This window comes from Bombus pyrosoma, linkage group LG9 (assembly GCF_014825855.1).
Source record: "Bombus pyrosoma isolate SC7728 linkage group LG9, ASM1482585v1, whole genome shotgun sequence".
NCBI lineage: Eukaryota > Metazoa > Arthropoda > Insecta > Hymenoptera > Apidae > Bombus > Bombus pyrosoma.
Window position 1 is genome coordinate 14611033 of NC_057778.1, and position 13448 is coordinate 14624480.

The window sequence follows — 13448 nt, forward strand, 5'->3', positions numbered from 1 at the left end:
AAATATTTATGGAGATATACAAACTACATACATATATACAAATCAATGTTTCATATAGTAATATGAACACATTCTACATAAATGCGGATAATATATATATTTATAATTATTAATTTAATGTCGTGAAAAGCAAAATAATGCTAAAAGGGCAAATTAAACAAATGAAAAAATAAGTATACATATATCAATCTAAAAAATATTGATATAGAGATTGTCATCTATAATCACATTTTATGTTTATGTGAAAATAAAAAATAAAATCTGCATGATAATTTTACAATGACGATCATTTTAACATAGTTCCAATATTTTAAAAATATAAATATAGAAGTATTTTATAAACAATAAGAGACCTCCGTTAGCTGCAAATCCTTTGTTTTAATGGAAGATCACTTTCTGAATCACTGGATTCATTAGTAGCACCAGGCTCATCATCTGAAGAAGAATAATCCTTTTGTTTTACTTCTACATTCTCTTGTGTTCTCTTAGGCTATAAAATAATAAATTTCATTAATTGTGTTGGTAAATTCAATCAATATATATGATTGATGAAAAAATAAATTTAATTGATACCTTTGGCCAATTTTTAGCAGGCCTTTTTGTAGTATTAGTTTTTGGAACATATTTGTCAGCAACTCCTTCGACACGCCTAATATCAAAATCTTGATCTACTTTAGTTACAGTTTGCAACCTTTGTTCTTCTGATGTTACATATAGATCATCTGGTTGATGATAACTGTTATGCGTTTCATATGCTCTTTTACTGCAAAATAGAGCAGCGCATACTGTACATTTTATTAAATCTTCTGGAACAGCTTCTCTTTCTTCCTATTAATTATAAAGGTAAAATGTTAAATATAATGCACCTGTAACAAAATTTGCTTATTTAATATTTATTTATATTGCTTTACTTGAGTATGAGCTCTTTCCAAGTGTCGTTGCAAATTGAATTTTATAATATATTCAGCACCACACAAATGACAGTAATACACGCTGAGAGCATCATTCATTGAATTTACTTTGATTTTATTGCTAGGAGGTGGTGTTGCTATTGGTTGAAATAAGTGTACCATCCTATAAATTAAATTATTAGATACAATTTAAAATTATTTAAAAATAAAAATCAAAAAATATTATAGAAAAGATTTACAACCTTTTATGTATAGAACGATAATGATAATCTAAAGCTTTTTCATTATAAAACAATACATCACATTCTTCACATTTCTTATGTTGTTCTTTTCTCTCACTTTCAGATGAATCATGCGATGCTTGATGATTATCCCTGTGTGTCTAATAAAAAATGAGTAGTTTATAAAATTAAAGAAGAAACATATATTATGTAGAAATAGAAACATACTTTTAGAGGAAATTGCATCCCACAATAATGACAATAAAATTTTGTTGGTGAATTAGGATGGACTTTAAATCTATGTCGTATTGTTGCACTAATTGAATCAAATGCTTGATCACATACATCACATTGGGTATCATCGTTTTTGCTTCTTTTGACAGGTTTACCACGAGTATCTATTTCTTTGTTGGCATGTTTCCTATATACACAGTATATTCACATGTAATTAAATTTTTTATTTCTAAAACATCATTTCAATAACAAACTCAATAAAACTTGTTTTAATTTTGTTTTCTTCTTTTTCTAGTAATGAGTTATTAGGAAATCTATGAACAAAACAAAATTTGACATATTATATCAAAATTATATACTAGAATTTAGGGAAACTGAACAATTTCTCTTCCTCTTCTACATGCATGTATAAATTTATCTTATAATAATGCACTATTAAAAAAAATCTTTCTCTTATGAATATAAAATTTCAATTGTTAGTAACAAAATCATAATAGCTAAAATATAGTTAAACAAAATATATAATCCAATATATAGCTAATATTTAAAATACTTAATAAATCATTTTTTATAATAAAAAAAGATTTAATTTAAGGAGCTTCACATTCTTTGACAATACTGTTTCTGTTAATTTTCTAACTTGCTAACATTAGTTTTGCAATGCAACTAACAAAATGATATGAAGAAGTAAATGCATCATAAACTAATGTGTGAAATATATTTAACTACTATTTAATGGAATAAAATATAAAATATGGTAATATTTCATGTATTACATTTTGCTTATATATATTTATTTGATCATAAAATACAAGATAATTTTTAAATGAAATAAATATTTATGAATTTTATCAGCCTAAAACTATTAAAATCTGCAAAAATGAAAATGCAAAATTTAAAATTAAATATGTCATTTTAAAGTAAATATAATTTTAAATATTATTATAATAAAATTGTTCTAAACTTAAATGTTATTTTAATCTCTAGATGATGAAAACAGAAGTGAATATAAAATATAATTAACAAAATAAAATATATTTTTCATATAAAATATATTGTTGACTCATCTTACATTATTAGTTATTAAGTAATAACTATACTAAATTTCAAATAATCTAACAATTATTTAAAACATTTTCCAAATATTTACTATCAATCCAATTAAAATTTTATTTACACAAAGGGCAAATTATATATATTCATACAATGTTTCTCCCGAAAAATGTTACTTTTTAGTAAATGTATGAATAATCTAATAGAATCCATCACAGTTAGTAAAAATTTGTTTAATTCTATGTTTTATATAATTATTTGTAATTACATCATTGTAGCTTGTGTTATTATTATAATTATTATCATAATAAAAACACCTTTATACCGAAAGCAAAAAAGAAAACGCAAGCAATTGGAAAAATAGCGCGAACAATACTCTATCGGTAATATAGCTGAATATTATCATTAACGTGTTTAAAAGTATTTTTATTTATTATAATGTTTTTATTTCGGAATGTGCATTGGAATAGGATGGAAAAATAGGTTGTACGTATAAAAATATCCTTCTTTTATGAAATTGCTTGCTTGGTTATGAACATATCAAATAGAATAGTTTCTTTTAGTACCTAAAATGCTCCTGCAAAGCTTCCTTGGATTCTAATTTTGAGTCACACAAAACGCAATTGTATTGGCCTTTAGCACTCATTTAGGCGCGAATTCTTATTTCAAAAAGACATTAGAAATTACCGGACGTCTTTGCGCCAGGTAGTATAACATATAAGTTCTTCACGTTTTAGTATTCTGTCGTAATAGGTATATTCAATTGATCACGATTCGTAACAATGTAATCTTCGTTTTTTTTTTTTTTTTTTTAAAACATTATCGTTTCCCAATATATACGGCGTTCATTCGTGTTTGAATGTAATAAATTTTATAGAACTCACGTCCGCGTAGAAAAATCAATTTTCGGCCATTTTATTGGATTGAAAGTCGCGCCACCTATCGTATACTACTCAAAAAAATACAAAACGATCTGTTTCTTTGAAAGAATGACAACATATAGTAATTTAAAATTGAATAGCAGTAAATTATAAGAATATATTAATTATAAAGGTCACGAAATTGTTATAAATATATAATTTTACACGATTCAATTCCATATAAAATATATGTATTTTTCTTATTTTAGAATACATATGGACCGTATATTCGTATTTTAATACACTTATCTCTTATAGAGATTTATATTCATATATCCGTATAATTTCTTTTCTCTAATACATTACAGGAAAACTAATGTTTATATATAAATATTTACTACTTTTTTGAATCATTACATGAAACAGAAATAAACTAGCAAGTAAACTTAAAAATATGAATATAACGTAATTGTCTGTCGCGTTGCGTAGTATATGTGCATCACAATTATGTTACACATAAGAAACTAAAATTGGCTTTGGACAAGTTATAAATTTTTAATACTATTACCTTTTCATCGTTTGATTACTTTAAAAAAAGTGACATTAACTGAACACACAGTGCGGAATCTACGGCATTATATTAAATTATAAGTCTACTGAATATTTAATATTAATTGTAAAATTTGATCTCATATAATGTATTAAATAGAAGTTATTACTTCATTGTAATTCCTGGTACAATGTAGGTGATGATTGCCCATCTGTTACGCCCTGAGCTGCTAGTTCAGCCAATGTTCTTTCGAGGTAACTTTTATCAGGGTAACCATGACCAGTTGTTGATGGTCCCAGTTCAGTCTTATGATGAATTTCATTCCATGTTACTACATCTTCTCTTCCAGTAGTTATCGATCGTCCGATTGTAAATATAAGTTTTCGTTCAAATGCAATTTGTAGCAATCTTAAAACTCTGCGGCCTAAATTATTATCTGGAAGGTAACATATACGTGGAAAGCCTACAGCGTAATAAGCTTGACCAGGATTAGGATGTTCACTTCCTTGAATTCCTGATGGAATGCTGAAATTGAGCATTTATTTAAATGAAATAATTATTTCTCAAATATATTGGGTGATCTGTAATTGCTGAACGAAGTCCCTAATCTACTTACTCATAGGTTATCTGAATTGTATTTGTATTCGGAAAACCAGGTAGTGCTCGGAGTATTCTTGTCCAATTCATAGTTCCGGGAGGTTGATTTCCTCTTTTTTCACCATAAATTAAACGACAAACAGGGCACTGTATATACATAGGAGGTTGTTGACAACTAAGCATTGCATTCAAACATGCTAAATGTAATCTATGTTTACAGCGAGTTAACTCTACTGTTAGTGGCTCTGGCGTACCCAGACAGACAGGACAAGAGTCGCAATTATCACTTTCTACTACTTTCACATATTGGGAAATAACATCAGATTCAGTATCTACACCTGAACAAAGTAAATTCATGTAATATGTTATATAAAACTATGAGAAGGTATGATAAGGGTAAAAGTAAATTAAAGGAAGTATGATAAATTACTCAAAATGGCATCTTTGAAAGCATCATCACTTCCTACACTGCTGTCCAATAAATCTATTGGATTTTCATGACTCAAATATGTAGAAACTGTATCAACGCTTGGCCTTCGTCCACTTTTTGTACTACTAGAATCTACATCCAATGCACTATCCCAAGTTTTTCTTTTTTGTCCAGATTCAATGCTTGTAATTGAATTATTATTTTCTACTCCATGTTTATTACTAAATATATTAAAATTACTCAAAATAACACGAGCTATGTTTGATGGACCGGTATCTCCACTTTTGCTCTAATAACATATATAGAATTATCATCATATAATGATAATATAATATCATATTTATAATATTAGTAACAAGTGCTCTTTTTTACCTTCTTATTGTTCTTTTTTGTATTTCCAGCAGATGACTTTTTATGTGTGATTTTTGTAGTTAAATTTTTAACAATTACAGATGTCGCTTTTATTTCAGAAATAGCTTGTAATTCTTCTAAAGCAACTTTGACTAAAGGATAAGGTGCTTGCTGAATACGTCGTATCGATCTTACATATCCAGTGCAACAACGAACTTGAGTCAAATTACAAAAATTTATGATATAAGGAAAACCTAAATAAGTCTTAGACACATCAATAGTTTTATCACCCTAAAATAAAAAATTAATAAAATTTGTATAATTATGATTACTTTATAATTTTTATTTTTCTTCATAATATTCTTATTTACTCTTGCCCATGCTTCTTCTATCAAGCATTGCACTTCCATATCATATGTATGCCAATCATCTGTATCACCAGCCCACTCCCATTTAGCCCCTTTACCAGCTGGCGAACTTGGAAGATAAAATTTTCTTCTAATATTATGCGTTTCATTTCCATCCTCACTACATTGTGTTTTAGTTTTTAAATTTATATAATACCTATTTAAAGCAATAGAAATACATTTTCTTTTTGTATATAAATAAATGTTTTTTTCTGTATATAAATAAAGATAGAAGTTTATAATATGTATACATTGATATTCAAGACATTATCATATATATATATATATTATATCATATTATATTTTCAGTATATATATATACTAAATATATGTATACTAAAATTATAACATTATATAAACTATAAAATGTTTCTAACTTAGTTCTTTTTCAGTTTCAATAATAGTCATATGAATAATTATAATGTTAAGTTATTTATGTTATCATTATCAATTATCAGTATTCTGAAATATAAAACTAAATGAAATTATATTTCTTTTATGCTTTATACTTTTTGTTTTTTATGTAAACATATTTTATTATTGTTTGTAGAAAAATAAGAAAGTTTTCAAGCAGACTTAGGTATATCAGAATCTTTGATTACATATATTAAATTCAAACCTATCCAAACTAGGATCTGCATCATTCAGGAAGACCCGAGTTAATTTTTTACAATGTGCTCTCTCAAGATGTTGCGACACCGCAGGACTATAAGGTCTCCAACGTCCGTGACGATTTTCCCACTCCCACACAACAACAGCATGACCATGTTCTTGCGCCTGGGCGTTCATTTTCTTAAAAATTTACTTAAGAATTTCACATGCACGCGCAACACATAATTGCGCAGTCAAAACGTGAAAACATTTTCAATTTTTTTGCATTCAGCCTAATTTATCTCACTACACAAACACACGCGTCAACGTATATGTACATACAAATAAATTCATGTATATCATACCATTCATATTGTAATCTAAATTACAATATCAAAATATACAAATGAACTTTAATAATGAATTTAATAATGAATAACGATTTATCTACTAAAAAGATTATATCAAATAAATTCTATTCCATACTTTATATTATCTTGTTTGTAATAAATTAACGATTAATGAATAACGAATATAAGGTGAATAACTTCGCCTGAAGTAAGCGCAATTTTAAGCATCGAATAATCGCAATATCGATGATCGACTTTGAATAATCGTATTTAAAAATTCTTGTTACTTAAATTTACGTAAATGTTATAAAAGTTGGTTTAGGATACTTTGAATCATATATCTCACTATTTTTAATTAAAGTCATCATAATAGTTTAAAACACTTATACATATATATATATATTTATACATATAATATAATTATTTGTTTTCTGTTTTATTATTTATTGTCTCATTTATCTTTAATGATATCTTATAATAATACTTATTTAACTGTTATACAATATTACTTTTATAAATCTAGTAAAAATTTTTTATTGTTAACATTTATATAGTCTCCATAAAAATCTATATCTACTTGCATATATATGTATTATGTGTATTCATGATGTCAAATGAATGTTTGGTCGGAGCATCGTGTGTATACAATTATATCGTTTATGATTTATAAAACTGTGATTTTTTATGAAGAAGACATTAATTTCAAATCAATACAATCGAGAGTAACACATAAACTTGTATATAATAAATGAATCATATTTCTTTGTATTATTATTGTGTAAAGGTTGTTCAAAGTATGATTAAATTATTCTCGTAAATGCAACTTACAATTTGCTGTAATAAACTTTAAACGAACTATGAAAATACTGAGAAATTAATTATTCGTATTACGAAAGATTAATAACTTGAGAAAGATATGCATATATGTTGATGGATATATTTGTTCTCTGAAGTAACGTGTAGGTTAGCTTTTGCAGTTTTTCAAGAAATTTCTAATTTCAACGAACATTCCAAGAATATGGATGTAGAAAAAGTTGCTGTATTTGCCAGTGTAGGATTCGCAATAGCCATTGCAGCATTTGTTATATGGGGTCCATCTCCTAAACCTCGAAAAAAAGGTATAGTGCGAAATATATTTAATTTCTTACAATTGTCCAGGAGAAAGATATTATATGTTATAATTTATGTATCCTTTTAGGAACAGTTATTGGAATCAATAATTTAGGATACACTTGCTTCTTGAATTCTCTTTTGCAAGCTTTGGCGGCTTGTCCAATTTTTATTGGATGGTTAAAGAAACAATATGAAACAAATGGGAAAGTTAATTTCATTTCGACTTCATTATCTGTTTTTGAAAGTATGTTGCTAATTTTAACAAAATGTCCTTAATTTTATTAATTCTTTACTATAAACTGATTACTACTACTACTATGACTGACATTTTATTAAAAAATAAATTATAGTAAGAATTTTTAATTCATTAAATTTAATTTACTAAATTTAAAGATTTATTAATTCAAATACTATAAATAATATATATATTATTGTGGAATGTATAATATTATAAATTTTTTTTGAATTAGAAATCAATGGATATACGGAAGATTTATATGGTGATGTAACACCAATTGAAATAATTTCTTCACTTGGTAGTCAATGGAAATTTGCACCTGGTCATCAGGATGTACATGAGCTATTTCATGTAGTTCTCAGTGCGTTACAAGCAGAAATTCAACATGGAAATAGGGTATGCTTACAAACTAAAAGTTATCAAACTAAAGTTATATTGAATTGTTAAAAATGCATTATTGTTTGGTATACTTCATAATATATTAAATAGTTTGAGAAAACTTTCAAATTTATGACATATTTTTAAATTTTTAAAGTAAAAAGACTAAATAACAAGTTAAATATATCTACAACAAATGATTTCAGAAAGGTTGTTTGTCTGATGCTTTACCACAAAGTACAATAATGATAACAGATACAAAGAAATTGGGTGATCCTTTATCATTTAGAAGTGTATCTTGTAATGATATTGTATCAGCTAACAAAAGTCCTAACATTCCAAATGGTTTTGATAGAAATTGCAACAGTCATGTAATATCTTCGACGACGTCCATATCAAGTATTCCTATGGCATATAATAAGCCAGGCATAATCCTTGCTAGGTCTTCAGAACTACTTTCAAAGAATGTTGGAGTTGAGGAAAATAAAGAATCTTTTAAACCGTGGAACTCCTTATGTGCTATGTCATTTTCTATTGCTCCACCAATATCGATAGTAGTACATCCATTTTCTGGCTTATTAACTAGTCAATTACAATGCAGTTGCTGTAAATGGAAGGTTAGTCTTTTATTTTAATTAGAACTTTACTTTACTTTAATACAACATGTTTAATTATAAAAAAACAAATAAGTATGTCTTTTGTAGTCTGCAGTACATTATGACAAACTTGAAACAGTTTCTTTACCTCTGCCTCCTTTGGGTCCACATATTAAATCATATCACACATTGGAAGAATTATTAACGCGTTTTGTAACCAGTGAAGTTGTCCAAGATGTTTCATGTGACGGATGCGGAATGCGTTGTTTAGCTACTAAAACCTTAACTCTAGGCAAACTCCCTAAATGTTTATGTTTACATATATCAAGAACCACATGGAGCTCTTCAGGAATACCAATTAAGAGAGATGATCCAGTCAAATTTCCTGAAGTACTAACTTTAGATCCTTATACTTTTATAGAAACAAAAAAGCGAAACGCACGGGTATGATATACAATATAATGTATCAAATATATATGTTTGCTAGTTACAAATTTAATATGAAATATGAATTGATAGGGCGATCCTGAAGCAACAATGTTACTTACTAATCGAACAACACTACAAGATAAACATAAGTATCAATTGCGTGCGATTGTAGAACATCGCGGACCTGTTGATTCTGGGCATTTTGTTTGTTATAGACGAGGAAATAAAACCAATCAGTGGTTGTATACTTCGGATAATGTAGTTGAGAGCATATCCTTGATTGAAGTTTTATGTGCCACACCATATCTTCTCTTTTACGAGCGTATTAATAGCATATAAGAATAGTTAGTAATCAATTTTAGTAACCGCAGGAAGTTTAGGAATGATGACTCAATATATTGAAATGATGTAATGATTATAATGGAAATTAAGAGACTGAATGTGTCTAATAGTAGCTTTTATGTTTCTATTGCAAAACAGTTTAAATTACTTCAAATTATTCGTTAAACAAAGAGAACAAATATTTATATTTATGTGAATTTTTTATTTAATAGATTTCACATTTTCTGTACCAGTTTATTTTCATACAATGGTACATAAAAAACAAAAAAAAAATTTTTTGGCTTATAATTTTGACATTATGATTTTCTAATTGAATGAAATAGAGCAAAATTTTAAACAAATTTTTAAAAATTATACCTACTTAATAATTTATGTACAACAAAACAAAATAGTCGACATTTAAGGATAGCAACATAGAATATTGTGTATGTAGAATACTATAGTTACAGTTTATAGAGGATTGCATTACTTGCTTGATAAATTGCATTGTAATAGTGAAACAAAATCAAATTGTGCCAAATTAATCAATCGTTTTTATATATGAACTTAAACTATTATTTTATACATCTGGAGTTTCAAAGTTTAATTCTGGATATGTACTTTAAATGAAATACATTTTCGTGCAATGAAAAAGTAATAAGTTGAGATTTTCAATAACTTGAATAGTGATAATTTTCATACCCTTGTATCATTTAACTCAACCCTTTGTATTATACCTAACTCTAATCTACTCTTAAATAAAAGTACAATTATGTTTTTATAATAATTAAATTGCAATATTACGTTAATGCTTGTTTATTAATAACATTCTTTATTTCTCCATCTGAAGCACAAATGGAACAGGCGTACAACTGCCCATGAGTCAAGCACGCAGATTTTAAATCAATACCTGTGCCTTATAGCCATTCTGAATCCAGAAAATTAAATAAAAAAATTACAATAATATCCACTACAGTGAGTGATTATATTTATTTTGTTTTAAATTTATTTTAAAATATAAACTTTTATCGTATGGTTGAAGATAAAGCAATGAAAGATACTAAATCTTAAATATTCAGATTTCAATTTCATAAGAAAATAGAAAAAATAGTCTTGCAAAATTGAAGTTCAAATAGCTTTCAAACTAATCGTTTTCTCACCCAATAACTTAATATTTTTGTCTAGAGATTTGAAAACGCATTGATCGATATATAAATAAAAATATGTAGTTCAATTTTTAAAATTGCAAATAATTCTGAAATTTTACAAATACCCTTACATCCAGAGCAACTACCGTACTATGTAGTACACTATTACTATTTTAAAAATATTTTAACTTTGCCTAATAAAATTTTCATATAAAAAAATTCTATACATATATGTATGTAAATAATTATATAGTACTTTGTACGATAAGTGTAAACATGAATTTTCTATTCGCTACAATATGAATAGGGATGAAATGCTAAAGAGTAGAATAGAGTTAAATAAGTATGAAGAGAATTGATCTGTTATGTATTGCTAAAGTATGGCGTTATGACATATTGACAAAGCGGCATGCGGTATGGGCACGGTTTCGGTCGTAGATACAGGTGTGCAAACTTTCGTGATAGTGTGAGACTCTTTGTGACCTGGTAATGTTGGTCGATTTGTCCGCAGCAAGGCGCTCCAATCGAGAAGTTAGAATTTGTTGTGTAACGCCATTATATAAATATAGCCCGGGTCTAGCTACCTCTGTCTGTTTCTCTCTCTCTTTAATGCATGTATAACTGTTACACTGAGGCAAATTGAAAAAGACTTTATATGCCAGCGCTGTCGATGTATTACGAAAAAATAGCGCGAAGTTAAAAAAGTCGAATGTATATAGACTAAAATAATAGTGTTAGTGAAATAAATATACGTTTAATATGAATATATGAAGCAATGATTAACGAAGTTCACAAAAAGGGAAAGGTGAATTTAAAATATTTGTAAACATTTTTGTCGTTTGTTTTATTCTTATGGTTAAAGAAGATATAGGTTACATTTCAAGAGAATCATTAAATTAAATTAAATTGAGTCATATATTATTAAAATAGATTTATTACTTTTTTTATAGTTTACAATATATTACTATATGAAGAATAGAAATATGTAGAATAGAATTGATATATTTTACGTACAATTGAACAGGATCAATACAATGTTATTCTAATATATTATGTTACTTTATTATGTCAATCTACTATGTTATTCTAATATATGAAGTACAATGTAGAATTAAATATAGCAATGTAGAAATATTTTATGTACAATGAAATAGAATTAATACATCACTGATCTAAGCAATTAATTTACATGTAGTTCGCAGGCAATTTAAGAAAATAGTAATGTTTATATAAATAATAAATAAATAATAATATACATGTAATGAAATAATAAAATTTATATATACATAGCTAACCTTAATTTTGATACAATTTCATTTGCACTCTTCTCTTAGGAATCCACGTAGTTCTAAGTCAGCTGTAGTTACTATGGTTTCTATTTCTCTACATGCAGTTGAACAATTGTAATGAAGCATATTCATGCTTCAAAGCTAAAAGTTTTTCTTGTTTTAGATCTTTCACTATATCTACTTTCTTTCAAGCATCCAACTCGTTGTTTTAATGTCTTATTTTCTTTTGTTGTTGAGAATAGTTTTCTTTTTTGAGATTGGCTAAACTCTTTTTTGTATGTTGTGGAGTGTTCTTATTGTTATGGGCATGGGAAATTATCTCATACACAGTTTTGGATTGTTACTTCTTTCTTGAATTTGTATTCTTTGGTATATTATATAGGAACCAATACTTATCAACTGCAATAAGAAATAATATTCAATATTATATATAAAGGTTTTAATCCTTAAACATTAACATTTTATATTACATAGTCATGCTCAGTTGGATTACTGATTAGTATCTCCCATAAAACTTTGTTTTTTACAATAGTACATTCAGATTACATTCAAATTACTTTTACACAATCCTATAGATATATCTTTCTATCTCCCATAAAACTCTGTTTTTCACAATAGTACATTCAGATAAAAAGATATATCCATAGGATTGTGTAAAAGTAAAGTAAATAGTATATTTGAAACTTCTTTCAACTTACGTATTTCATTGATATTTATAGGAAAGTCATTGCATTTTATAGCAAAATATTCAGGTTAAGGAATTTTTTCTATTGTTGAAGATGACGCAAAAATATGTTCATTATTATCTGAAAACAATCACGTTTCATATTATTGCGGTACACTACGAAACTGGTTTTAGGGAAATGAGCAGAACACATAAAACTGCTATTGCTTAGTTTCTATCCTTCCAGACCTATTAGTTTAACCCACTATTTAATCACGATGCTTTATCTTGTGGAAATCTAGACATAATTATATGCAAATTAAAACAAAAAATATCAAGGCTATTGTGAATTGAATAAGGGTTGTGTACCTGTTCAATGTCGCATTTGTTTAATTATTGCTCAAATTATCGTAAATTACATATTTACCCCTAGTTAGAACTAAACAGTAAACTTTCACTTGTATAAAACATTCGTACAATAATATAGAATACAGAATAATACATTTCACACAAAACCTATTTCATACTGATATATCGCATGTCCGTTAGTGAGTGACAACTTGACAAGTAATAAAATAGTGAGCGTTGCGCACTGGTAAACTTTTGTAATGTTCTGACAATCTTCTCTAGTTCTCTCTGATTCTTTACTCGTCTCTAATAGTGAGAAAGGGGAATAAAATACACCGGTTAACCTATGGTGGCGCTATGTACCAAAGT

The 13448-nt window shown here is 27.1% G+C and overlaps 3 protein-coding genes and 1 long non-coding RNA gene across 8 annotated transcripts; 1 reads left to right on the forward strand and 3 right to left on the reverse strand.

The window, feature by feature from the left end:
• Nucleotides 1–166: 166 nt before the first annotated feature.
• Nucleotides 167–3123, reverse strand: LOC122570696 (PR domain zinc finger protein 5-like). Its single transcript, XM_043733403.1, has 6 exons — nucleotides 2986–3123; nucleotides 1361–1553; nucleotides 1154–1293; nucleotides 912–1074; nucleotides 574–828; nucleotides 167–490 (listed from the first exon to the last, which is right to left on the reverse strand). Exons 1-6 carry the CDS (start codon nucleotides 3063–3065, stop codon nucleotides 359–361), a joined length of 963 nt encoding a protein of 320 aa, XP_043589338.1. The 5' UTR covers nucleotides 3066–3123; the 3' UTR covers nucleotides 167–358.
• Nucleotides 3124–3169: 46 nt separating this feature from the next.
• Nucleotides 3170–6773, reverse strand: LOC122570692 (protein deltex). 5 transcript variants are annotated; one of them, XM_043733394.1, is made up of 7 exons: nucleotides 6234–6772; nucleotides 5579–5771; nucleotides 5229–5498; nucleotides 4857–5145; nucleotides 4446–4764; nucleotides 3999–4354; nucleotides 3170–3932 (listed from the first exon to the last, which is right to left on the reverse strand). In XM_043733394.1, exons 1-6 carry the CDS (start codon nucleotides 6401–6403, stop codon nucleotides 4000–4002), a joined length of 1596 nt encoding a protein of 531 aa, XP_043589329.1. In that variant the 5' UTR covers nucleotides 6404–6772; the 3' UTR covers nucleotides 3170–3932; nucleotide 3999. The 5 variants fall into 5 exon arrangements, with proteins under 5 accessions (XP_043589329.1, XP_043589328.1, XP_043589330.1 ...); XM_043733393.1 differs by having other exon boundaries at nucleotides 3170–3906; nucleotides 6234–6771; XM_043733395.1 differs by having other exon boundaries at nucleotides 3170–4354; nucleotides 5579–5684; nucleotides 6234–6773.
• A 384-nt stretch (nucleotides 6774–7157) lies between these two features.
• Nucleotides 7158–10288, forward strand: LOC122570595 (ubiquitin carboxyl-terminal hydrolase 30 homolog). The gene is made up of 6 exons (XM_043733100.1): nucleotides 7158–7673; nucleotides 7754–7912; nucleotides 8139–8302; nucleotides 8491–8901; nucleotides 8989–9324; nucleotides 9400–10288. Exons 1-6 carry the CDS (start codon nucleotides 7574–7576, stop codon nucleotides 9646–9648), a joined length of 1419 nt encoding a protein of 472 aa, XP_043589035.1. The 5' UTR covers nucleotides 7158–7573; the 3' UTR covers nucleotides 9649–10288.
• Nucleotides 10289–11694: 1406 nt separating this feature from the next.
• Nucleotides 11695–13429, reverse strand: LOC122570597. Its single transcript, XR_006317850.1, has 3 exons — nucleotides 13101–13429; nucleotides 12766–13029; nucleotides 11695–12466 (listed from the first exon to the last, which is right to left on the reverse strand). It is a non-coding gene; the product is annotated as an uncharacterized LOC122570597 (long non-coding RNA).
• Nucleotides 13430–13448: the final 19 nt, after the last annotated feature.

What these genes read in the sequence shown, in the direction of transcription:
- LOC122570696 (XM_043733403.1), bottom strand. Translation starts at nt 3,065, where the DNA reads ATGAGTGCTAAAGGCCAATACAATTGCGTTTTGTGTGACTCAAAATTA. An exon ending in GGATGCAATTTCCTCTAAAA is followed by an intron (nt 1,294 to 1,360) that starts GTATGTTTCTAT and finishes ATTTTTTATTAG; the next exon opens with ACACACAGGGATAATCATCA. An exon ending in TGGAAAGAGCTCATACTCAA is followed by an intron (nt 829 to 911) that starts GTAAAGCAATAT and finishes TATAATTAATAG; the next exon opens with GAAGAAAGAGAAGCTGTTCC.
- LOC122570692 (XM_043733394.1), bottom strand. Translation starts at nt 6,403, where the DNA reads ATGAACGCCCAGGCGCAAGAACATGGTCATGCTGTTGTTGTGTGGGAG. An exon ending in GCAGATCCTAGTTTGGATAG is followed by an intron (nt 5,772 to 6,233) that starts GTTTGAATTTAA and finishes TGCTTTAAATAG; the next exon opens with GTATTATATAAATTTAAAAA. An exon ending in ACAATTCAGATAACCTATGA is followed by an intron (nt 4,355 to 4,445) that starts GTAAGTAGATTA and finishes GCTCAATTTCAG; the next exon opens with CATTCCATCAGGAATTCAAG.
- LOC122570595 (XM_043733100.1), top strand. Translation starts at nt 7,574, where the DNA reads ATGGATGTAGAAAAAGTTGCTGTATTTGCCAGTGTAGGATTCGCAATA. An exon ending in TCCTAAACCTCGAAAAAAAG is followed by an intron (nt 7,674 to 7,753) that starts GTATAGTGCGAA and finishes GTATCCTTTTAG; the next exon opens with GAACAGTTATTGGAATCAAT. An exon ending in GCAGTTGCTGTAAATGGAAG is followed by an intron (nt 8,902 to 8,988) that starts GTTAGTCTTTTA and finishes TGTCTTTTGTAG; the next exon opens with TCTGCAGTACATTATGACAA.